The following is a 26,305-nucleotide window of genomic DNA, read 5'->3' as shown; positions in this document are numbered from 1 at the left end:
GCTATATTTGGTAATTTTGAATGTCTGCTTATTTTTTCCTTACCATAAATGTGTATTAGCCTCTTTTTCAGAGAGACAGTAAAAATCTACAAAATTTTAATGCATTATAAAGAACACAGACAATCTCTAAAAATCCTTGACTGTACCTTTTCAACCAGCTGTGCTGTCAGATTGTAGTTTTCTAAGGTTGAAGAAGGTAGAGGGATGCTTTATTAGGTTTGATGAATACCCTTTGTTTTATGAAGATGTATTGCCTGTTGGTAGTGATGGGAAAAAGATGATACATTCTGAATATGAATGTTGATGGCTATATTCTGAATATAAATGTTAATGACTGGGCCAAATTCCAGCCCAAAGAATCCTGACAAGCTTTGTAAGGCTCCCAGCACAGCTTAGCAGAGGTCAAATGAAGGAAGACTTCCCCAGAAAAACAATGACTTACTGTTTAGTTTTAAGGAGATGCCAATTATAGCGGGTTGTAGGAGGTGAGCTGAGGTTATGATGAAAATGAGTATATTTAGAAACATGTAATTGTTGCTTGTTGCCATGTAAAATACCAATACATGTTTCCAGCTTTCGTCTCCTATAATAATGTCCCTGTTCTTCCTACTTGAAATGTCTGTGGAATGAAATGGAATAGTTTTTATGATATTGAATTCTTTCTGTGGAAACAAGTGTAATTAAATAACCAAACCAAAAAACGAAAACCAAACCCGTTGATGATTCGGACCCATAGTGACCCTGTAGGACAGAGTAGAACTGCTCCTTTGTAATCTTCATGCACATCTTTTTTCCCACAGAGCAACTGGTGGGTTCAAACTGCTGACCTTTCAGTTAGCAGATGAGCGCTTTAACCACTATCCCACCAGAGCTCCAAATAACCAAAGGGAGATATATATGTAAGCTAAGATGTAACGGAAAAAGCGCTTATAGTTGTGAAGTTACCCAGATCGTTCTTTGAAAACACTTATATGAGTACTCTGTTCTTACGTTTTTGTTGTCTGTTTTGTGTAATGTGTGAATGAGATTTGATATGTGTCTTGTTTTTATGTTTGCTAGAGCCTGAAAAAAAAAACTTTTGAGTCATAGAAAGCTTATTGCTCTGTATGAGTTTGTCCACAAGCAGCCTGTTTAACTAGATTTAAAATATAATTGGCAGTGGGTTCTAGTACTAAAAGTTTGTGTGTTGATTGTAGTTGAGTTTAGTTTTAAATATACTTACATTTAGTTTTAAATATACTCTTCCGTAATTGAATGGGCTTCATTAAATGGAAACAGGAGGAACTCTACACTTTTTTTGATTTGTTCAGTAATTGAAAAATGTGTTGATAGTCTCTATGTACTTATTTAAAGGAGAAATGTTTAAGATTTTCTTCAGAGAAATGAATTGCATCTTGCCAGTTTCCTTTTTATCCCATTGTTCCCCACTTCTTATCAATACACAGACATTGCTTTTCCTTTTATTTTCCAAGTGTAAACCTTTTCCTGTTGCTTTTTGCTGTTGGTTAGCAAGTCTGAACGCCGAGCACTTGTTCTGGCTAAAGCTGTACCAGGTACGTTGGTCCAGTTTCAGATGGTTCTCCTTATTGTCACTTCTGGAATGTGTGTGTTAAAAGTCCAGTTGTTCGGAGAGACTCTTCCTTTTGTAATGATAGAGTTGTCCTATTGTGTGTACTTCATTCAGTTTGGTGTATATTTGGAATTTTCTGGTGCTTAAGCTGTTAAGTGACAAAAATGCATCCACTTAGTCTGTTTTATCTTTTATGGACTATAGAGTTAGTTGTCTTAAAAAAAAAAAAAAAAAACTTGCTCCTGAATAATTTGTTTCTTTTTTTTTTTTCACTTGAGTAATTTCTTGAGAGAGGAGTTGCTTAGGGACATTTCAGAAGTCTCATGAGACAGAAGATGAAATTGGAAATGATTTGTTTTTCTCTTGCTTTCTGTGTGGTACTTGAGAATTTGTTGATGTGTTTATCAGTTATTTAGAAAAGGCTGGGCAAAACTACCTAGTTTCTTTTTTTTTAAGTTACCTTTTGGAAATGCTTCTGTTAACTTCAAAATGTGTGTTTTTAAAAAACATTTTTACTTAAGTCTCTTGGATCTCCATGCAGAATATATAATCATTTCATCCATTAAACCAATACTCATTTAGGGCAGTGGGTTAGTGCTGGATATATAGAGAGAAGCAAAAGAGGAAAGGTGACTAACCTGCAGTTTACATTCTCTTATGGGTGCGGGTGGAGAGACAGGCAGTAATTACACAGATAAATGAATAAACCAGATAATTTAAGTAGTGATAGAAGAGACAAAACAGGGTAAATTGCTCAAGGGCTTCTGCTGGTGAGGTGAAGTGGTCATTTAGATCCTGACCTCATTTAGGAGCTGATGTTTAACCTCAGATGTACTAGTGATGAGAGAGCTAGGCGTCTTCAGCTTTAGGAGAGGAGCATCTAGACAGAGGAGCCGGTACTGCCCACGGCCTGATCCAGGCAGGAAAAGAAGGCCATTGTAGCTAGTATTTAAGAAAGGGTTGTTGTTAGCTGCCATTGAGTCGACTCCTGACTCATGACGACCCCGTGCACAATGGAACGAGAGTCTCTCTGGCCCTGCACCATCCCCTGATCGGTTGCAGATCAGACTGTTCATATAGAGTTTTAATTTGCTTACTTTTAGAAGTCGATCGCCAAGCTTTTCTTCCTAGTCCATCTTAGTTGAGAAGCTCCACCCAAACCTGTTCATGTTCAGCATGATAGCTACATGCAAGCCGCATCCACTGACAGACAGGTAGTGGTTGCACGTGAGGTGCATTGGCTGGAATCAAACTGAACCGAGTCTCCACATGGAAGGCGAGAATTCTACCACTGAACTACCAATGCCCCTGAGAAAGGGTTGTTGTTGTGTCCCATCGAGTTGTTTCCCTATGACAGAGTAGGACTGCCCTATAGGGTTTCCGGGGCTGTAATCTTTACAGAAGCAGACTATACATCTTTCTCCTGTGGAGTAGCTGGTGAGTCAAACCACTGACCTTTCAGTTAGCAGCTGAGTGCTTTAACCACTGCACCACCTGGACTCCCTTGAGATGGGGTAGGGGGAAGTAATATATTGGAATGTGGTGATTAGAACAGGGAGGAGTATGGTGTGGATGAAACTTTGAAGGCCAAGCTTTTGAATTTTAATCTTGCTTCCTATAGGAAGCCAATGGAGGACTTTCAGCAGTGGAAGGAGCAGCCACTTAATCTGATTTGCATTTTAAAATGATCTCTGGATCCTGTTTTTTCTCCTGTGTTCTTCTGAAATGCATTTATAGTAGCACAGAAAGTTTTTCCTTTGTGGGATTTTTATTACTGTTCAAGTTTTTGTTCTAGAGGCATTTAAAAATTGTTCTGAATCTGTTGATTTGAAATTGTGTGTTTACTGTAAACGTTATCCAAACATTCTGCTTTTTGTTTTTGTTTTTTGGTCTTTGGTTTTTGTGGTATATACTTGGAGGAATTTTATGACTAATAAGTGTGGTAAATTGAAGAATAAAACCTGTAACATTAACTGATAAACATAAGGTGTTAGCTGAGACATCTTTCATTGCTGATCTAGGAAAAGATGATGTCGACTTCCTTCTAGGTTTGAGTCATTTGAGGGGTAAAACAGTCTGGTGCAATTTGTTTTAGGTAACAGATGATGCGTCATATTTTGTCATCAAATAATAAATAGACTGGCAGAATTCAGAATTCTGGATTGTTTGAAAGGGAAAAAGACTTGAATAGAAGCATATCAATCAAAGATAAGCATTACACATTACACCCACTCACTTATGGACATGGTTAGGTTCCAAAGACCAGGTTGTTATGTGAAAATCAGCATTATGCAAAAATGGAGGATAACCACATCAGATCACAAAATGGAGGATGACTATATCATTACATAACTTCCAAACCACTGAGAATCATGGCCCAGCCAAGTTGACACATAACCTTAACTGTCACAGCCAGTGTTAACTCTTTCCTCGCACCTCAGCGTTTGTTACTGCCAGACGCGTTGTTAATGGGCAACATAGTCGGATAATAGAGTTTTTACTACTGTGGTAAATGTGAAATGTCAGATCATGAGAAAATTGATAAGTGAGGTGTAGGTGTACTTTTTGCTAAGCTCTGTAGAGCTCTGGTGGTGTCAATGGTTAAGCATTTGGCTGCTAACCAAAAAGTCGGCAGTTTGAGTCCACCAGCCGCTCCTTGGAAACCCTGTGGGGGCAGTTCTACTCTGTCCTGTAGGGTCGCTATGAGTCAGAGTCAACTCGATGGCAACAGGTTTGTTTTTTGTTTCTGTGCTAGATACAGCGCTCCCAAGATATAGTTCTTCTCCTGAAGGTGCTCACAATCTAATAGGAAAAATCTGGAGATATGTCTAGAATCCATATAGTTTTACTGAATGTAAACAGATATGCAAGAACAGATGTAGCCCAGAGAAAGAAATAATTCACATCAGAGGATGGGAGAGGGGCGTGGAAGTGAGGCTAGATATTGAGGGAAGATTTTGAAAGACAAGCTAGTAGGAGTTCATTAGGGAACTGGCTGGGAGAAGAACTGTGCTTTCCAGAACCTCACTGTTTCTTTTTGCTGGAACTCAAAGGGAAGGGCAGGGTGTGGTGGTCGAGAGGTGCGGCAGTGAGTAGAAACCAAAACCAAACCAGTCACCCTCGAGTTGACTCCAACTCTGTGGTTACCCATGTGGGTCAGAGTAGAACTGTGCCACACAGGGTTTTCAGTGGCTTTTTTCAGAAGGAGATCACCAAACCTTTCTTCCAAGGCACCTGTGGGTGGGTTTGAACCACCAACCTTTCAGTTAGTAGCCCAGCGCTTAATTGTTTGTGCCACCCAGGGACTCCTATCATACCCACTGAGGAGCTTTAATCCTGTAGGTGGTGGAGGCTTAGAAAGGTTTTAAATAGGTGAATAACAAGGTCAGATTCATGATTTTTAGGAAGATCAATGAGGAAACGGTGTGAAAATGGATAGCCTGAGATTAGGAGCCTGTTTCTGAGAAACAGGGCTGTTGGGAGGCTATACTCCAAGTGAGAAATGATGAAGTCCACAAAATACTTAATCTGAATATTGGATGCTGAATAGACTTACTGCCCAAAACTTTGTTTTTTTTTTTTAAACTTGGGGACGAATTATGCCAAGCATTAAGGGGGAGGGGGGCGGGAAGCTTTAAGCTTGCTTGTCTACATTCTTTCTTGGGTTGGTTACCACAGGATTTTTTTTTTTTTATTTGTGGCTGTAATGAGATAGACTTTCACCAGCCTCATTATTTGATAGGTATGTGATTCCGTGGTCAGTTGAGTTTGTAAGAAGAATGTCATGGTAATGAGGCCAGTGCACTGGTTGATCCTAGTACAGACCAGACTTGAGGGGAAAAGCCAACAGCTTCTGCTGTGTTTTCTGATTGGTGCCAAATGAGCAGTGCCAACACGGCTTGTGAGCAGAAGCAGCTCTGATCACCAGGGACCTTTATGACCAAAGGGGGAGACGTAAATAACTAGTCAGGTGACAGATTTATCTCAAATCAGCCTGTTGCCATAGGGCGGGGTGGGGAGGGGGGGATAAGTTCTGTAACACCATTGAATTGACTGCAGGCAAGTACTGTCAGCATTTCTGGGAAGCCTTGGCAGAAAGGGAATTTTCTGGGGTTTGTCATTAACATCAGTATGTTCTCACTTTATGTAACAATAAAAACAAATAATTAACTCTTAGCTGTAGATTGATAGAGCAGTTTCTTTTCTATGGCATTGTTTGTGTAATTGTTCTGTTTGCTGGATGGCGTTAGTACTAGTTTTAAAAAAATTTTTTAAAATGTGTTTGGAAGACCAGGGACTGGGTGTTCTGCACATGGGAATGGTCTGTCTCCTTTTCCCTCGTCCTGCTTTTCTGTTTGTAGCTGTATATCACCACTAATGTAATTATTAGTGTAATTAATAAGAAAGGCCAGTTTTTCTGCTTTTCCATCTGTAGGGTAAAAAATGCCTTTTAAAATATATTTGTATGATATATTAAAAGAAACTAAATGGGCTATAGTGACTAATTAAAAAAGAGTATCTGCTGGTGTTTGAACCTTGGTGCATACATATTCCCTAATGCACTGTAGGCAGTGAAGTTCTGCGTTATGTACATGGGTCTGTAATTACTATTTGGTTAGCCATCTAAGACTGAGACCAGGATCCAGAAATCAGTTTTTGGAGGTTCCAACAGAAATTATTAAAAAATGATCAGCACTCCAATATTTCTTTACCCCTGATCTTAATGGGGAGCCTTGGTGACACAGTGGTTAAGCGCTCAGCTGCTAACCAGAAAGTCAGTAGTTCGACCCCACCAGCTGTTCCAATGGAGGAAGATGTGGCAGTCTGCTTCCGTAAAGATTTCAGCCTTGGAAACCCTATGGAGCAGTTCTAGTCTGTCTTACGAGTTGCAGTTGACTCCATGGCAGTGGGTTTTTGGGGATCTTAGTGTTGCTATATGTTTATTTCATTTGTTTTTTAATCAGAACTTTTAACTGCATAAATAGTAAATGAGTACTTTCTTGTGAAAAGAATGTTAAAACAGATGAGGCAAAACGCTTCCTAAACCACTACTAACGCCTCCTCCACGCAAATCTCCTGCTTCTTGGTAGATTTTGGTAGTGTGTGTCCTTTCAGACCTTTGCTACACATTAACACATATGCTGAAGTGTCTGGCAGATCCATTTTGAAATGTAAATTAACATGATATTGCTCATTAGAGAGTTGCTGTGACTTAACTTTTTATTCAGGTTTGCCCAGGTAGAATCTGTCTCAAAACTTGCAGTATGCTTTTAAAATATATGAAGTTTGGACATGGAATTTGAGAAAGAGTTTATGATGGATAAGGAGAATGTAAATTTTACTATCATGTATTACCCTTTCAGAGGAGAATGAGTTGGTAAGAAGTTATGTGGGCAGGTGTTTTCAAGGTTGATGTAAATTTGAAAAATAGGGCCACATAAAATTTTTTAAAGTATTATAATAAGACAGGCTTCTGTGGCAAACCAGAAGTAGGTAGCAGAGAAAACTGTTGCATTGAGATGATCCCCTGGGGGCCCATCCAGGAAAACAGCTGACATAATGTTATTTGTCATTTCACTTGGCCAATGTTTATTTTTCATATAAAATTGGATTGTAAGATTTTTTTGTTTTAGGATTAAGTTTTTAATTTTTTTCTTTGTATTTATTGTGTGTGTTAGGTAATGGGGGTGGTGTTGAGAGTAAAAACCTTGGAAAATTTAGCTGTTATTTTTATTATAAAAAGCCTGTTACAAATTCTTCTGCATGCATGAAGTGAGGGAGGAAAACATTTCTCATTTTTTGAAGCAACATTTATTCTGCCTTCAAACATGGAGCCACTTTGATTTCTCATATTTAAATTATAGGTAGGATTGTTACAATGACAACACTAATATTGGACTTTGAAGTATGTTGACTTGTTTTGTAAAGACAAAATGTGAAAAATGTTTCCTAGAGGTTAGATGGTAGGAATAGAGGATGGTGGAAACAGAGCGGCAAGACACAGGCTTAAAGGTTAATGGTGGCTTCCAAAATTAAAGTCATTTGCAGATCTAGGAAGAACCCAAGCCGCCTGCTCTTTTGCTCTGTCACTTTGTGAGGTGTGTATGTATGTATAGATAGATACATAGATATATAAATAAATTACCATTTCTCTAAACTAGTGTTGCCCAGCTTTTGTGAGCAGTCTTATACTGAGTTTTGCTCCATCCTTTGTGTGTTCAAATCAAAATGGCATAGTACTTCTAGAATAGTAAGAAAACTTGATCTTTTCGAGAATTAATGTTCATTGTTGCTTTTAAGAGTTTCCCTTTCCTTCCTGCCAGATGTTTTTTCCATGCCTACTGTGATTCGTAGGAAAAGTCACACTCCATCCTCCAAGGGAGAATTAAAATTTTAAACGTGAGTTCTAGAGAGGGTTGGCCACATCTACCAGAGGAAGGCCTGTGTGAAGTGGCCGGTCAAGGGTGATGAATGGGTAGTCAGCTGTGCACAGCCAGCCCTGTGGGCTGTGAGTTGCCATGGGAGCATTGAATGGCATTCAGCGATCCTGCATGACTAACCTAGTTTAGCAGCAGGGCCCATGGTTTCCTGCCTGGAAGAAGATGCTTACAGCCAGATGATACCAGAGCCAGCACGCTGCCCTGCGTCTCATGCCTAGCTTAGGCCTTTTTATTACTGTTTTTTTCCTTCTTTCACATATGGTATTTCCTCTTTTGGGGCAAGGGAAAAAGAAAAGGGAGGGCAGTCACTCTCACCAGTCCTTATAGCGTTGTGATTTATTTTATTACAATGTTTAACACAACCGCCCATAACTCACAAGGAGAAGTATTTGAAAAGTGGAATAAATGTGTCCTGACAGGCCCCAGCATGGGGCTGACTACATGACTGTATGCAGGGGCGAAACGAGCAGCTTTGAATACCTCAGGAGTTTCACTACCTCTCCAAAAGAGCATCGTGGTATGTGTTAGAGTTCCAACACTTCACTCAGACTCCTGTGCTGGTTTAGAGCAGTAGAATTCTGTCGGTGCAGACATCTGTGGCACAGTCCACATCAGTTCTGCAGGATGAGTTTTCACATGTGACTGCTCTCTGACCAGGCAGTGGCAAGGGAAGGCTGTGGTTTCTCCAAACAGTCTTTCTAGTTGTTCACTTAAAAGTAAGAATGCAGTGGAGGAGGTGGTTCCATGCATTCTGTAGACATCTTTCAGATGTTATCAGTGTTGAACCTCACAGACAATGGACTGTATGTGCTCCAAAAGCAACTTGGCTACTGAAAGTCATGGTATTCCCTACCTAAAAATATTTTTTTGCAGACTTCTGGTCTAATGCATGGGTGTCTGCAGGGTGGCCAGACTTTGCACCCTCCCTTTGCACGTGCGCTTGCTTTTGATAGCAGTCAGCTGCTTCAGATCACCGTGTGACTTCATGTTGTTTCTCTCCAGGTGGGTTCCTGGGCTGGCGTTGAGGCCCCCCGGGAACATGGCCTAGGTCAGCCAGCGAAAACTTAATGGGAGTGGAGCCCGTTATTATTGGGCCTTTAATGGCTACTTTGCTTTGTGTTTATTTACAGCCTGTCCTTGAAAGAAATTAATCTGAAGAGTCTCTTAGCACATTAGAGATGACTTGTGAACCTAGAGGGTGACCTCAAACAAGTCTGTAAATTTTAAAAAGGCTCTAAAATAAGACTTGTAGTACAGTTCTTACAATTTGAAGAACAACTTCATGCTGTCAGCCATCTCTCTCTCAAAAGGCCCTCCGTTAGATCCTTAGTCAAGGACAGACTTGTGTGGCTAAATTTAACCACAAATATATTTTATGGTTTTGGACTTGATCTACTGGCAGGGATAATATCTGATTTGTTGCTGTGTACCTTTTTAAGACTAAGGAATCATGAGTAATTGTAAGTTAACAATACTTTAGCATGCCTACTTAGCGCTTTATTTTAACACAGCCTAAAAGCTTTGCTAGCAGAACTGTGATTGAGAATACAAGCTCTGGTAGCAGGCAGACCTGTATTTGAATTTTCAATGGTTAAGCCTCTCCGCTGTTAACTGAAAAGTTGGTGGTTTGAACCCACCTAGGGGCTCATCGGGAGAATGATCTGGCTATCTGCTTGCATAAAGATTATAGCCTAGAAACTCTATGGGGCAGTTCTACTCTTTAACACTTGGAATCACCATGAGTCGAAAAATAACTCAAGGGCGTACAACAACAACATCTTTTATTAGCAAGTTATTTAAGCTCTGAATCTTTTTTTTTTTCTTCACTTGGAAAATGGGGTTAATCACTCTCACAGAGTTGTTGTGAAACATAAATAGGGAGACGAATGTGATCTGCCTAAGTCAGTGCTGATTATATAATAGATGCTAAGGTCCCTGGGTGGCACTAACAGTTTGCCTTGACTACTAGCCTAAAGTTTTGTGGTTCAAACCTACCCATGGGTGAAGCAAAAGAAAAGCCTGGTGATCTGCTTCCGTAAGGATTACAGCCAAGAAAACTCTGAGGCAGTTCTACTGTGTAACACACGGGGTCGCCATGACCCGGAATCAACTTGACAGCAGTGAGAAAGTGGTAGTACAGGTAGTCCCTGGGTGGGTTATCTGACTTGTACAACCTGTAGTTTGGAACCAGCCCCATAAAGCTATTAGTGCATCAAAATATTATTATTATTACTGTATTGTTACGTTAGAGATGTTTTAGTGTATCTGGAAATGTTTCTTTAATGTTTTCTATGCACAGAAAGGTACACTATATACTAAGACAAACATTTAACTAACTGATGTTAACTAACTGTTAACCTAACTGGATTTGCATACACATTCAACTAAAAGACAGATTTAGGAACATTATAGGTAATCTGGGGATTGCCTGTAGTCCTTAGCTGTACTGCTGCTGCTGTTGTTTTTTGATAAGCTGCTTATGGTCTATACAGTGGTCAGTACAGCCCCAAAAGAATGTGCTCTGTGTACACCTCAGAACCACTTGGAAATTTGTTAAGTTTGCAAATCTCAGGCTCCATCTCAGATTTACTGGAACTCTAGGGGTGGATCCCAGCACGCTACAGTTGAACAAGCCCTCCAGGTGATTCGTATCTAATGCAAAGTGCTGTGGAGAAATCAGTGAAGGAGGATTTGTAACTCAGAATCTTCTATGTGGAACAAAGAGGAAATCTGACAAGGCTGATGTTGGAATGAGGCTTTCCTATGTGTGTGTGCGGACGAGATTTTTTTCTCAGCATAGGAGAAAAAAATACTACCTTTAATTATGTAAATTGATAGTCAACTTGTAATTACCCAAAGGTAATTATGGGGTTTTGTGAATCATGTAGGACATTGGCTGCTTCCTGAAATCCCTGCATAAAAATTCTTCCATCCACTTCTTGCATCTTGGTTTAAAAATAGTGATGTGTATAGGCTGAACAGAAGTTTACTCATGCTATGAATTGTGTTTTCGATTTTTTAAAAAAAAATTTTAATTTCCCCTAATTTCAAAATGGAACCAAGAAAGAGAAAATATTCTTGAAAAATTTTGCCTGGGAGCTTTTTTTAAAAACATTCTCTAAGCCCTCGCTAACTTGCGACAAGTTAAAGCCAAATAAATAAACCACAAAGCTACCCAGTACTACTAGCAAAACCGTATTAGTTGCAAGGGGAAACTAGACAAGCCTGAAGAACCAGGCCCTGCGCCTAATTTCTGTACTCCGGGGAAAGGCAGCCAGTAGCTTCCTGTCTTTTTCACCGAGGAGCCTGGTGAATGAGACTCAAGAGGGAGTTGCTAACAGAGGTACAGTGTCTTATATTTAAGAGTTTCTCTCTCAAAGCCTGGGCCTCATAAAACTCATCGGAACAGTGGTATCCGTGATGTCTTTCCTTACCTCACTACTTACAGATTTTCCAGTTAAAGGGGGAAGGTAAATTAAAAACAGAAAAATTCAGTTTGTCTCAAAATTGGTATAGTATTGCATATGTCTGCCAGTAAAATCCCGGTGTAGGTTTTTCATTTTTTTTAAGCTAATGAAATAAAACCTTAATTAACCAGAATTCATAATTTAATGGAATTTCCCCCATGTGGGAGGCATTTTGATTTTAGAAGCAGGCAGCAATAAGATAGTGTTAACAGTTTTTAACAGAATGTCTAATCGGGTTCTCCTTGTTACTTCTGTAGCAGTTTTCATTACTTTGGGATGAAAACCTGTGGTAAAACCTAACTGTTGCTGAGATAAGGCTGAGCAGATGGATAGAGAAATATTTTAGTAATTTTAACCCAGTGAAACTTTTTTGTAAAGATAATTAGGTGTGTGGAATTCACAGGAAAATTAAGTGAGTGCAGTGGTTGAGGTGTGATTGTTCACATCCTCACCTTTCAATCCAGGATTGAGAATTCTGGTGCTGCTGGCCATTTGGGGTTCCCTTTTCTGAGACAAAGGTAGTGATTATTGAAAGTGGGCAGAATTCTGCCTTATAAAGCAGAACCAAAGCCTGTTAACATTCACAAGTGAATAAAGCTACGGGGACCCGACTGTTGTAACAAGCAGCGTCAGGAAGGGGAGAACTTCCTTAGTGATGAGAATAGCAAAGCAGATGCCCTTGGTAAGCCCCAGCTTCCCCTTCTGTGCACACCCCATCCGTCAACCTGTTTTGACTGCTGCAGTGTGCATGCATGTCCTGTAAATTTTAAGAGGAGAAGCTTGGGCTTAGGAGTTCACGTTGCTCAGAAGATAATTCAGTGTCCCATCTTTCCCTGCAAAATGACTCAAAGTGTGACTGTAAAGGACATTTGAAGGAAAAAAGAAGTTATTTCCTGATCACCCTCCTTAATTTGGCTTCTGTGATTGTATGCTAATGTTTCATGTTTTTTGAACCAACAAGAGGAATTACCAAAAATCATAAAGGAATTCTTGAATGCTTATCAAGGCCATTGTGCTACTGCCAAGCAGCAATAAATCTAAACTATCCAAAACTAGTGAGATTCAGACTCTGTTAAAGAAGACTTCACAGCCAGTTTCTGGCTTAATTTTTTTCCAGCTTTTTCAGTACGTCGACTAGCATCAATTATTCATTTTGTAGTTATAAGAGTTCTGTTAAAGTCTGGTAGTGAAATATGCATCATCTAGGAAAAGTTCATTAGCTTGTGAGGGTGGTGCAGGACTGATTGGGCAGTATTTCATTCTTTTGTCAGTAGGGCCACTATGAGTTGGAACTGACTTGATGTCACCTAACAACAAGAACAGGAAAAGTTTTTGATACAATAGTCTAAATAAATAATTCTCTGCCAAATCCTAGTGAATTTAGCCAGGTAGCTTAGCTTGCATTCCGCACTCCCCCCACCTTTAGGTTGAAAGACTGTGAAAATAGCAGATGATTTTTTAAAGAGTATTATGTATTTTTAAATATTATTTTTACATTGTCTTCTAGAATTAAGTCTAAAAAAGTTACAAGTAAGTTTTAAAAAATACACTGTTTAAAATATAATGTAAGCATAGTGGCTATTTTTTATTTTAAAAAATATTTAATGATTTAGCTTCTGTGCAAAGTACCATACTTTAGCACGAGAAGAGATATAAATACGAGAGGTTCTATTATGATGGAGTTCACATTCTGGGAGAGAGATAACTGGTAATTGATATGTTGTATAATGCTTGGTGGATGTGAGGATACCTTTAGGGCAGGGCACATTTGAATCACTTGAGATTTGCTGGTAGCTGAAAATCGGATATGTGAGTGTGTAATTGAGAGAGAAACAGAAGAAATTTGTATGATTGGAATAAAAGCATCAAAGTGTTCAGGGGATCACTGAGGACTGGGAAAGTAGTCTGGTGTTGTTAGAACGTGGAGTTGGTTTGCAAGGGAATCATAGTTCAAAGGTAAGCTGAGCCCAAAAGAATGGGTTAGATTTCAGTAAAGGGGGTCCTGGAGTAGGGGTTGGGAGCAAGAGGGCGGCCCCTTAAAGGGCGTTTTGGGGAATGGACATGACTGACTCGCATGTACAATGCATGTGGCAGCCTGGCGCAGAGACACTGGAATAGTTTCTAGAGTAGGACTGTACCAGATTATGCAGGGACTTAATGCCAGAATAAGGATTTCAAGTTTATTCTGCAACAGTAGTCATCAAAGAATCCTTAGTTACTTAGTGCTGCTATAACAAAAATTACTACAAGTGGGTGATTTTAAGGAACAGAAATTTATTTTCCCTAGGGTTCAGGAGGCTAGAAGTCCAAATTCAGAGTGTGGCTCTAGGGGAGTGTCATGGATTGAATTGTGTCCCTCCAAAATATCTGTCAACTTCGCTGGGTCATGATTCCCAGTATTGTATAATTGTGTATCATTTTGTAATCTGATGTGATCTCCTTACATGTTGTAAACTCTAAATCACTATGATGTAATAAGATGGATTAGCAGCTGTTACACTGATGAGGTCTGCGGGATTGGATAGTGTCTTGGGCCAATCTCTTTTGAGATATAAAGGAGAGAGAGGCTAGTGAAGAGACATGGGGGCCTCATAGCACCAAGAAAGCGGTGCCAGGAGTGGAGCGCGTCCTTTGGACGTGGGGTTCCTGTGCGGGGAGGCTCCCAGACCAAGGAAAGACTGATGCATCACAAGGACCTTCCTCCATCGCTAACAGAGAGAGAATGCCTCCTCCTGGAGCTGATGCCCTGAATTTGGACTTGTAGCCTACTGAGCTGTGAGAGAATAAACTTCTGTTTGTTAAAGCCATCCTGTTGTGGTATTTCTGTTATGACTAAGACAGGAAGGTTGTTCCTTGGCCATAGCGCTGGGATGTCTGTCTTTCTTGTGTGTCTCTGTGCCTGTTCTGCTCTTTTTATGACTCGGAAGTGATTAGATTTAGACATTCCCTACTCTGTTATGGCCTCATTAACAGAACAAAACAAACTCCCTTGTTTCCTGGTGGTCATGTTTACAGGGTCAGGGTTTAGGACTTACATCCATATTTTTAGGGAACACAATTCAATTCATAGCAACTTGTTATTTTAAAATAACAAGGCTTAAATTGGATTGCTTTCCATGAAAATTCTGAATTAGAGGGACAGGATGTGGGAAAGGCAGGAAGGACCAGTAGGCTCTTGCCAGAGGAAATAGGAGGAGAATGCCGAGTCCCTAGGTGGTGCAAACCGTTAACTCTCTCAACTGCTAACCCAAAGATTGAAGGTTTGAGGCCCCCAGAGGCACCTTGAAAGAAAGGGCTTGTTGATCTACTTCTGAAAAATCAGCAATGAAAACCCTGTGGAACACGGTTCTACTTTGACACACATGGGGTTGCCATGAGTCAGAATCAACTGGACGGCAACAGGTTTTCATGAGAGCGAAGAGGCCAGGAAACAGGAGAGGAGGGTGTATGACTTGAGGGCTAGACTATCTAAAGGTACATATAGTCTTTGCTGGGCCAATTGAATATTTTTCTATTCAAATGATATTAGGGAAAAAAGATTCAATAGATCCCCATAGAAGCAACTCTATGAGGACGAAAGTATTTTTATAGTTTTTATTTTCATTAATTTTCCTTCTATTTTATGTATCAGTTATGGAGGCCAGGAGGAATTGGCCTGTGTTCCTAACAGTCGGGCAAGCCCCCTTAAGCTGCCTTTAGGCTTAAATGCTAGGTAAAGTTTCACTCTTTGTGGTTTCCATCTGTATCATTTCTCAGTAAATGCATTTTAACCTCTTTGGTGCTAGGGCTGATGATTTAGGATACATTTTTCTGTGGTTGAGTAGGGTAATCAGATTATAAGACTTCTCAGTGGTAGAGCTGACATCTAAAATTGTGTTTTCCCATCTTTGGTATCTGAAATGAGAAGTAAAAATCATCTTTTCAGGTTTACATGCCAAGACACTCCTAGTAGAGTAGGTTGCAAATAAAGTAAATGCTGTTTTGGGTGTCTGGTAATCTTTTAATTATGAAATAAGCCTTTTGATTTTAATCTTTCAAAACGTACAGTGCTGATCCAGGAAAACAACCTTTTTAAAGCTCACATCCTGCTGACTCCTTCAGATGAAAAGCTTCTACCTCTACCCCATATTTTGCAAACTGACATAAAAATATCATTAATTGTGTCTCAGTTCCACCACTGTCTATAAAAAACTGTTCATTTTGGAGTCAGTCCTCAGCCATGAAGGCCATAGTGCAGAGCGAATTCCTGGATTTCTGGAGCCGGGACCCTGTGCTGGAAGATCACAGCCAGTTAATGGAGGTCTCAGTCCAGGAGTGGGCTAAGGGACTTGGGCCTTCATTAACTCACATCCCTTGTCAATTCTTCCTGGACCTGTCCTCGCCGCCTTCCACACACGTACATATATATGCACAACAAAACTTGGATACTGATACTTTTTATTGTTTTTGTTCTTTTGCGGCATCTGAAACAGCTTGTACAATGAGGACAGAAACCTGCTTCGAATTAGAGATAAGGAAAGACGCAACCAGGAAGCTCACCAAGAGGAGGCATTTCCTGAAAAGATTCCCCTTTTTGGAGAGCCCTACAAGGTATTTATTGTGTATTATAAAATGGAAGTCTGATTTATCACAGTATTTAACTCTGTGATGAAAAGAACTCAAGAGGTCCTAACTGAAAATAAGATAACTTGTCCTAGGGATTGGGTTTGAAAATAAAGTATAAAAAGTTCTCTGAGCATAGTTAGTCAGAATCAGTCATAGTTTGTGGTTTTCTTTTGTAATGTTTGTCTCTGATATGTAGTAATGTGTCTGACAGAATTCTCAATAGGGGAATAGAGTTAAAATTGCACCTTAAATTTTATATGCTACACATTACATTTTGAGAGTTTCTTAAAATGGTATTTTGTAACATGATTTATTAAATGGTTGTTTTCTGTCATTTTTTCTTCAGTGTCTAACTCTCTTTCATTTACTTTTCTTTTTTTCAGACAGAAAAAGGCGATGAGCTATCTAGTCGAATACAAAACATGCTGGGAAACTATGAAGAAGTGAAGGAATTTCTTAATACCAAGCCCCATCCTCATCGCTTTGATGTTTCTGAAAATAGATTGGGAAAGCCAAGGTATCCTTTATTTCCTGAAAAGGGGAGCAGCATTCCACCCCACTCCTTCCACACTAGTGTTCACCACCAGCCAGTTAACACTCCTGCCTCTGGACCACTTCCTGTTGGTAACATCAGCCACAACCCAAAGATGGCACAGCCAAGAATGGAACCAAGTCTCCGTGCTAAAAGCTATGGCCCACCAGACAGCCAGCACCTGACCCAAGATCGCTTTGGTCAGGAGAGATATGGCTCTAGCCATCACAAAAAAGGTGACCACAGAGCTGATGGAGACCATTGTACTTCGATGACAGACTCAGCTCCAGAGAGGGAACTTTCTCCCTTACTCTCCTCTTTGCCGTCCCCAGTACCCCCTTTGTCACCTATACATTCCAACCAGCAAACTCTTCCTAGGACACAAGGAAGCAACAAGGTTCACAGCAGTAACAATAACAATAAAGGCTACTGCCCGGCCAAATCTCCCAAGGACCTAGCCGTGAAGGTCCACGATAAAGAGACCCCTCAAGACACTTTGGTGGCACTTACCAGCCTTGGGGTAGCCCCTCCCCAGCCGTCTTCTCAGACATTTCCCCCACCCTCCCTCCCCTCAAAAAGTGTCGCAATGCAGCAGAAGCCCACAGCTTATGTCCGGCCCATGGATGGTCAAGATCAGGCTCCTAGTGAGTCTCCTGAACTGAAACCATTGCCGGAGGACTACCGTCAACAGACTTTTGAAAAAACAGATTTAAAAGTGCCTGCCAAAGCAAAGCTCACCAAGCTGAAAATGCCTTCTCAATCAGTTGAGGTGAGTAGAATTTCATACCTTGGGCAAATTCCAGTTTGAAGATAGATTTGAGATGGAAGTGTCTGGCAGATGGAGCGTCAGTGGCTTTTGGGTAGAGAAATTTCTTTTTGGATTTAGGATCTTGTTAACCTATGAAAAACTCAGATAAGATGGACTACTGATGGCATCTTGACATACATTTTGCAGAAAGGTTTAAAATTTTAAAAATTGTGCAATAACTTATATATAGTAAAACAGATCTTAAGAGTAAAGTTTTGTGTTTTGAAAAGTTTATACACCTGTGTAACCCATACCCAATCAAGATAGAGATTTTTATCACCGGAAAGTTTCAGGAGGGTTTTGTGCTGCCTTTGCTTTCTTGTTTGTGGGGGGGCGGGGGGTGGCAGAGGGGAACTTTTAACAATGCAAAGAAAAAAAGTTTTTGGATTAATCTTTTCTTAAACTCCAACTAGTTTTTACTGAGGCCTAAACCATAAAAAAAAGTAAAGAGGTCAAAATGGTAAAGGCAAAGCCTTTTATCTTTATTTTTGAAAGATTTGCTCCCTGTAAGTTGTAAGAAACTTTAAAAACTAAAGTTCTGTTCTGATATATATATATTTTTCAACCACCTGACAAAGAAGAGTAGACCTATGGTGACATCTCATTTGAAAGTGAGTCATAAATATAATACAGAATGTTACTCTACTATTGATTTTTAAAGTAACCAAAAATGATGTATTTTTTAAACAAAGAAAAAATTCATTTTTCTACTCAGTTAATAAATGACAGCATTATGTTTCAATGGAGAGAATCAGAAGTATCTATGAACTTTTAGTATCAGTTACTACAAAATTAAGGGTAGTTTTTTAAAGTTTATCTGTTAGTGGTATCTTAGCTGTATTGGATAAACATCCTAATTTGTAGATCCTTTACTCAAAGCTATGTGCCTACCAAGATAATCAGCCTTACTTAATGCCAGAAGATAGAATTCCTTGAGGTTAAAAGAAAACAACAACAAAGAAACTTTAGGATCCTTAGCTGGAAAGATAATCCTTATCTTTAAGGAGGAAAATCTGCTTCTTTGTGGTGTCACTTTGGGTTTAGAAGAGGTTGGGTTCTGTCCTAAAGTCAGCTTTTGAGTTCCAAGTGCTTCTGGGTGTCTTCAGAATGGGACTTAGCTTGGAGGCTGAGGAAGAATGAAGGGGGAGGAGTAAAGCAAATGGTAGAAATGACCTTAATGGCAGAACTCCACCTTTGACCCCAGTTTATGAAGATTCAGCTCAATGAACCATTTATTGAACATTTTATGCTGTGATGGGAAGTAGGAGTTAGAGGACTAGATGTGAAGGCAAAGAGCATAAAAATGAGATCTTCCTCCTAAAAAGGTCGGTCAGCCTTCCTTATAATATAGAGAATGAAGAACATAATGGTGTTCTTTGCTTTATTTATCACATAGGATTTGTTGTGTTTTTCTGGTTTAAAAAGCAGAAAGGGAACAATGTAATGTTCTCAAAACAAAAAACCTAACTAAACTACTAAAAAGAAAATTGCTTTAAAACAGTTTTTGAGACAAATTGGCCAGTATTTGTGTTGCCTACCAAATACCCATCAATATGCTTAAATGGAGGTTGGGATGACAGAGAGGTATTGGTCCCTGTCCCAGGAGATATTATAGTCTAGGGTGGAGATCAACCTACACACTTGAAACAATTAGAGAAAATTGAATAAAACTATCAAATGTCAGTGTTAAAACAGCAAACCTGTATAAATTCAGCCAGTAGGTTTCCCAGTAGATGCTTCAAGGGAGATAATCCTGATTAACTTTTTGCTTCTTTGGGGAAAATAAACTGAGTCAAAATTTTTACCAGGATTTTAAAATCCCTCAGATTTAACATATGTATTTCAAACACAAATATATTAGAAGATGGCCCTTGCGTATTTTCTGAGGAGTGGGAATTTGAAATGAACAAAATCCTCCAAAATTTGGTGATGGGAGAATGGCGTTTTCTTGGCACAAACGCATCTGCTGTTAACAATTGAGTAGATGTATACTTTTAGTCTGCCTCTGTTTGAAGTTAGCATTCCTTATGCTATGCCGGCTCTCTCTGGTCTCTGTGTAGGGTTCTCTTGCCAGTGGCAGCTGCAGAGCCACCTGCCTGGGAGCTCTGTGGAGGTGTTGGTTGAGTGGGAGGATGAAACTGAGAGGTTGGGCAGATGCAGTGCTCCGAGTGACCTGTGAGGGGGATTAGGAGCTAAGAGCTTGGAATGAAGAGTGTGGAAATCTGGGAAGTAGGAATATGGGAGCTGTCTGGCTAGGTTTTGAGTTAGCTTTTTTAACTTCACCTCTCATGGATATGCCATTACTTTTTTGTTCACGCCACCAAATTGAGTATGTCTTTTATGTTTTACAAGATGTAGGTTGAATTTAAAATCTCAAATTTTAATGTTTCTATAAACCCAAGGAAGGCATGGAGAAAGGGACCCCAAAAAGCAAAGAACTAACCCTAAAATAGGTATATTTTGAATTTTCTGGAAGCAGTTGCTGTCAAGTTGATTCTGACTCATGGTAGGCCCATGTATGTCAGAGTACAGTGTGCTCCATGGGGTTTTCATTGCTGATTTTTCAGAAATAGATCACCAGACCTTTCTTTGGAGGAGCTTCTGTGGACCTCCAACCTTTTGGTTAGCAGTTGAGTGCGTTAACCGTTTGCACCACCCAGGGACTCAGTACTTTGAAAACAAAACTAGAATATTAGTCTGTGTTATTTTTGGAGTTGGAGTAGAAGGATAGAGAATGAGGGGCAGAAGAGAAAGTTGACTAGTAGTAGAGCTGAGAGAAGGGAAGTGGAGTTAAGTGGTTTTTCTTTATTTGCTTAATTCATTGTAAGGCAAGTCAGAGGGAATTTTCTCTTTCCTGGCTCTCTAAGTGTGAGGGTGATTGGATTTTGCTGTTTGTTTTATTACTACTACCCACCCCCGTTCCCCATTGCTTCCATGAAACACTGTATTTTTTTAATGAACCACAACAGGAAAGTCATCTTGTCTTTTAGAGTTTCTCCATTCTTAAGCCACATAAGCATGGATCCCTTATGCTATTCTTTGTCCTTTCACCTCACAGGAAAAAGTAAGTTTGTATATTTTAGTTGGTTCTCTAAAACATAGTACTGTTCCCTGGCATAAGTCATTCTCACAGTTAAATCTTAGTCTTTCCTAAAATTCTAAAGGAAAAAAAATATCAAAAGGTCAATATTCTGACTGTTTAGAGGTCTGAACCACAAAAATCTGTACTGGATGTTCTTTGGGAGTGTCAGTTTTAGTTCTGTGTCAATTGGAAGATGAATAGCAGTGTGAAATGAGCTTTTTGGAGGTAGGGCTAGGACTCAGTGATCTCTTGAGGGTACCCTCCAGCTTTACAGTTAACCATGTCAGAGCTAGACCTGCCTGATTGGAAGATTGGGAATTCTCTATATCCCTTTTTTCTTCTTAAAGATCAATAGAAGAGAGAAAAACCACGGTCTCTGTGTGTGAGTGTTCATGAGCATGGGTCCCTGGGCTGTGGAAGAGAGCCTAGATACAGATTAAAAAAGATACAGATTTATGCAAAGGCCTTCGGTTGAAAGGAAGAAATGTGTACTGGATTTAGAATATTAGAATTTTAAAGCTAAACATCCAGTCTTTTCATTTGCATATCGGCCCAGGAGGATGAAGTTATAGTTGGTAGCAGAGCCAGAGCTAGAGCTCCCAGTTCTTTGGTCTTTATACTTGTTGTCTGGTGGTGCAGTGGTGGCAGTGTGGTGATGGTTGTGATATGAGTATTTTTAACATGAGCTGGGCTTTCTCACCCAGACTGAAACTCCAGCAGAGCTTTGGGGTTGGGGGGGACACAGAGACAGTCAACCTCATTTCGTGTGTGTGTTTCTTGACCCTAGCCTTTTTGTCTTTCATGCTTTTAATTTTTTTCATTCTTTTATTCATTCGGCAACATTATATTGGAGCCCTACTATTTTCCAGGCACTGTACTAGGCCCTGGGGATATAGCTGTGATCAACCTAGACAAGGTCCCTGCTCTTGTATACCTTGTGTTCTATAGTGGGCATAGACAGTTAACATATAAACAGAAATTACAGGCTTTGATAAAAGTGCTCTAGGAAGTAAGGAGGGTGTGAAGAACCAGAGGTCACTTTTAAAAGGGTGGTCAGGAAAGGGCCCTTGAGGAGATGACTTACACAGAGATGTGAAGAATAAACAGGAGTCGGTTATGCAGAGTTAGAAAAGGCATTTTATTTCAGGCTCAGGAGACAGAAAGTGCAAATGGCCTGGAGGGGAAAAGGAATGGATGACTTTGTCAAGAACAGAAATGAGGGCAGTATGGCTGTAGTACAAGAGGAGAGGGAGGATGTGAGATGAGATGGGAGGAGTGGGCAGGAGTGAGACCATGCAGGCAAGGCCTTGTAGGCCGTGCTAAGTGCGCTAGCTTCCTAGGACTGCCATAACAAATTAACCACAAACTCGGTGGCTTAAAACAACAGAAATTTATTCACTCAGAGTTCTGGAGGCCAGAAGTCTGAATCAAGTCGTCAGCCGAATTGGTTCCCTCTGGAGACTCTGAGGGAGAATGTATTGCATGCCTCTCTCCTAGGTTCTTTCTGGAGGCTGTCAGCAACCCTTTCCTGGGCTTGTAGCTGTATAAATCCAATTTCTGCCTCTGTCTTCACATGACCTTCTCTGTATCTTTATGTCTCAAATCTCCCTCTCCTTTTTCTTATAAAGACACCAGTCATTGGATTTAGGGCTGTCTTAGTCATCTAGTGCTACTGTAACAGAAATACCACAAGTGGATGGCTTTAACAAAGAGAAATTTATTTCTTCACAGTGAAGTAGGCTAAAAGTCCAAACTCGGGGCATCAGCTCCAGGGGAAGGCTTTCCCTCTCTGTTGGCCTTCTCATCAATCTTCCCCCGGACTCGGAGCTTCTCCGTGCAGGGACCCTGGGGTCCAAAGGACACACTCTCCTCCTGGCACTGCTTTCTTGGTGGTATGAGGTTCCCCACTTCTCTCCTTGCTTCCCTTTTTCTCTCTTATAAGATAAAAGGTAGTGCAGGCCACACCCTAGGGAAACTCCCTTTACATTGGATCAGGGATGTGACCTTAGTTAAGGGTGTTACAATCCCACCCTAATCCTCTTTAACATAAAATTACAATCACAAAACAGAGGACAACCACACAATACTGGGAATCATGACCCAGCCAAATTGATACACACATTTTTGGGGGGACATAATTCAGTCCATGACAAGGGCCCTCCTTAAATCCAAGATCATCTCATTTTGAGATCCTTAATTATATCTGCAAAGACCCCTATTTCCAAATAAGGTCACATTGGAGGTACCAGAGACATATCTTTTTGGGAGGCACAATTCAACCCACTGTAGTAAGACATTTGGATTTTTTTTTTTTAAGTGTGAAGGGAGACCATTGGAAACCCTGGTGGTGTAGTGGTTAAGAGCTATGGCTGCTAACCAAAAGATTGGTAGTTTGAATCCACCAGGTGCTTCTTGGAAACCCTATGGGACAGTTCTACTCTGTCCTATACGGTCACTATGAGTCGGAATTGACTCGACAGCAACGGGTTTGGTTTTTTTTGGTTGGTAGTAAGACATTTGGATTTTTTTTTTTTTTTAAAGTGTGAAGGGAGACCATTGGAGGATTTTGAGCAGGAGAGTGACATACCTACTTTTCTTCTTGAAAAAGATCACTCTGACTCCTGGGTGGAGAGTGAATTGGAAGGGCAGGAATGGATTCAGGGAGGCTAGTTAGGAGATGTGAAATGATGGTGGCTTGGAGTAGGATAGAAACAGTGGACGTGGTGAGAAGTAGATAAATTCTGGGTATGTTTGGTAGGGAACTGATAGGGCTTTATGATTGATTGGAGAAGGAATTAGCCTGAGTTGAGGGAAAGTTGGATGTCAAGGAAGCCTGTTAAGTTTTTTGTTTTTTTTTTTTTAATATTTTATTGTATTTATGGTGAAAGATACACACCAAGAAGGCTTTCCATTCAAGAATTTCTACACATATTTTTTCAGTGACATTGGTTACATTCTTCACATTGTGTCAGCATTCTTATTTCTATTCTAGTTGTTCCATTCCCATTAACTTTGTCTCTCTGCCCCCGACCTCCTCATTCTGTGCTTTTGAGTAGAGGGCTCATAGGTTTTTAACTTGAAAAGTAAGATGGGATGATACTAGTTAACTTGAGGTGGAAGATAATTGGGGCAGAACAGGTTTGGAAGGAAAACCAAGAGCTCTGGATGGATCGTGCATTGCGTTTGAGATGCTGTTATATATCCAGGTAGAGACGACAACTAAGCAGTCATAAACAGCAGTCCAGCTCAGGGAGAATGTCAAGACTGGAAATAATACATTTGGGATTTATCTGCGTATGTGGTTTGTTAGTTGCTGTTGAGTCATTTCTGACTCATGGTGACCCCATGTGTGCAGAGTAGAACTGCTCCATATGGTTTTCAAGGCTATGACTTTTCAGAAGCATATCTCCAGGCCTTTTTTGTCTCTGGATGGGTTCGAACTGGCAACCTTTTGGCTAGGAATCGGGCGCTTCACTATTTGCACCACCCAGGGACTGCTGTCTGTATATCGTTGGTATTTAAAGCCTTGGAATGGGGCAGGTGCATCTGAGAAGGTCCCAAATCTGGCCCTTTCTGGCTAAGCTCTAGCTGCAACAAACGGAGGTGGAGGAAGTAATGAGGACCTGCTAGGTTCAGGAGAAAAAGGTGAAGATCAACTTGGACATTTAAGAATCTGCTTTTAGGTTAGTAGAAATTAATTGGGTTTGCGTGTTTTTTTTTTTTTTTTTCCCCCCACCTAGGGTTTGAAGTGTACGTGTTAATGCTACGGTATCTTAGCTTGCTATTTTTCTAAATCTACATGCCAAATAACTGGCTGGAATGTGGAAGAATTTACTACTACGTATAGCTGCTTGTATGGTCCCACTCCATTCTCCCCTCTTTCAAAGATCCATATGCTACCTGCTGCAGCATTGAATTCACTGTTTAACCACTTCAACTCATGGCAACTCTTAACAAGTTGAACCTTCCATTTTCAATAAACGCCGACCTAACAGCAGGGTGAATTAATTCACAGTGGAATACTGTGGCATAGTGATTTGCTTTGTATTAACATGTCCAAACATTCTTTCCTACTTCTGTGTTTAGCTCCTCTCCTGTTATCTTAAACCTGAAGAAAGAGCTCTCCTATTAAACCTTTTTTAGGCGATTGACTTTCCATGCTAAGGGTGCATATCCTACTGATGCACCACTCCAATATAGTTAAGAAGCTCACTCTGTCACATGTACATTATTAAGTCAATGACTTTTAACAAAAATATCTTGAGCAACTGTGGTGTGCCAGGCCTAGTGCAGGCAGTGGGGTTACAGTAGTGGGCAAAACCCAGATGGCTTTTGTTGTCTTGGATCTTAACATCCAGTTAGAAACTGGGATTATTCAAATAAACTCATAGATAAATATGTAAGAAGTTTGACAAGTGCTGTAAAGGAAAAATTGGCAGTTACGTAATGATACAGTCATCCTCCATTTTGTGATCTGATGTAGTGAGCCTGCACTTTCGCATAACGCCAATTTTCACTAATGACCTAGTCTTTGGAACCTAACTATGTCAGTAAGTGAGCAGCTGGGTGTATTATGAGACCCAGTAAAAGGAGCTCATGACTTAGAACTAAGGCTCTAAAGAGAAGGATTTTTCTGAGGAAGTTCTATTTGCATGAGAGCTAAAGGATGAGTTGGAGTAACCAAGGAGGGGCAGTGGTTGGGGGCTGGAGGTTAAGCAGGATCAGTAGCGTGTGTCAGTGGCTTATGCCATGTGTTGTGCAGAGACTGTATGTTACAAGTTCCCTTGGGTTATGAGCTCAGTACTGTAGATAAAATGGAATTTTTTCATTCATTCTGAAACTTAGCAGTATCAGAATCACCTGGGAAAAGTTGTTAAAAGTACAGATTATTAAAAATAAAAATTTCCAGGTTCCACCCTATGAAATAGAGATTTAGTAGGTATACAGGTGAGCCCAGGAATGTGTGTGTGTGTGATTGTGATGAAGTGTGTTGTGTAGCCTGGAAATGAAAATTGTTCCCGAAGAGCTGATAACAGACTACAGGAAGTTCGAGAGGGACCCTCTTCCCAGTGGCTCAAGGGTCTCCATGAGAGTCTCAGGCCAGAGGATCATGCTAAATTGATAAGGCTCTGAGTCCTTTGAGAAGGGACATCAGAGCAGCCTCAGGAAAGAAACACAGGAGTGAGATCCCTAAGACTGGACTCCTCTCTTCCCCCACAGCTCATGTTTCCCTTCCCTCTGTCTCCACAATTGCAAGCTTGTGGGGAAAGTAGAAGATTCTGATGCAATTTTATTTAGCTTTTCAGGTTCAACGTTCTAAAAACATTTTTATTAGTGGTAACTATTGTAGCAGATTTGGATTAGATTCTGTGAGCTGGAGCTCTGTTAACTTGGACAGACCTACAGGAATTAAATACTTTACGTTAGGAAATCGATAAAACAATAAAGTTGTCTGTGTACAGAATTCCCTAATGATGTTGGGTATCTGGAGCAGAAGACTTCCAAACTGTGTACAAGAAATGAATAATAAGTAACATGTATTATCTGCATAGTAGTTCGAACCCACCAAGTGGTTCCATGGGAGAAAAGACATGGCAATATGCTCCCATAAAGATTACAACCTAGGAAACCCTACGGGGCAATTCTGCTCTGTCATATAGGGTCACTGTGAGTCGGAATTGACTCGACAACACACAGCAACAACAATAACATCTGCTCAGAGGCTGGCTAAATCTTAGACTGTAAAATATACAAATATAAAAGTTAAAAAATAGTAGAAAATGACAATTTTAGGGCAGAAG

General features: G+C 40.2%; 1 protein-coding gene across 3 annotated transcripts in view; it reads left to right on the top strand.

Annotated features, from left to right (window-relative positions):
* Positions 1-26,305, top strand: part of AFF1 (ALF transcription elongation factor 1) — a 215,316-nt gene that overhangs the window by 98,055 nt on the left and 90,956 nt on the right. For all 3 annotated transcript variants that reach the window (XM_023725319.1, XM_023725321.1, XM_023725320.1), the window contains exons 2-3: positions 15,950-16,067; positions 16,466-17,383. In XM_023725319.1, coding sequence (XP_023581087.1) covers positions 15,950-16,067; positions 16,466-17,383 — 1,036 coding nt within the window. The remainder of the gene's footprint in view (positions 1-15,949; positions 16,068-16,465; positions 17,384-26,305) is intronic.

Source organism: Trichechus manatus, unplaced genomic scaffold, assembly GCF_000243295.1.
Source record: "Trichechus manatus latirostris isolate Lorelei unplaced genomic scaffold, TriManLat1.0 scaffold00296, whole genome shotgun sequence".
NCBI classification, from domain to species: Eukaryota; Metazoa; Chordata; class Mammalia; order Sirenia; family Trichechidae; genus Trichechus; species Trichechus manatus.
Note: the sequence above shows the minus strand (reverse complement) of the source record. Positions and strands in the feature narration are given on the sequence as shown.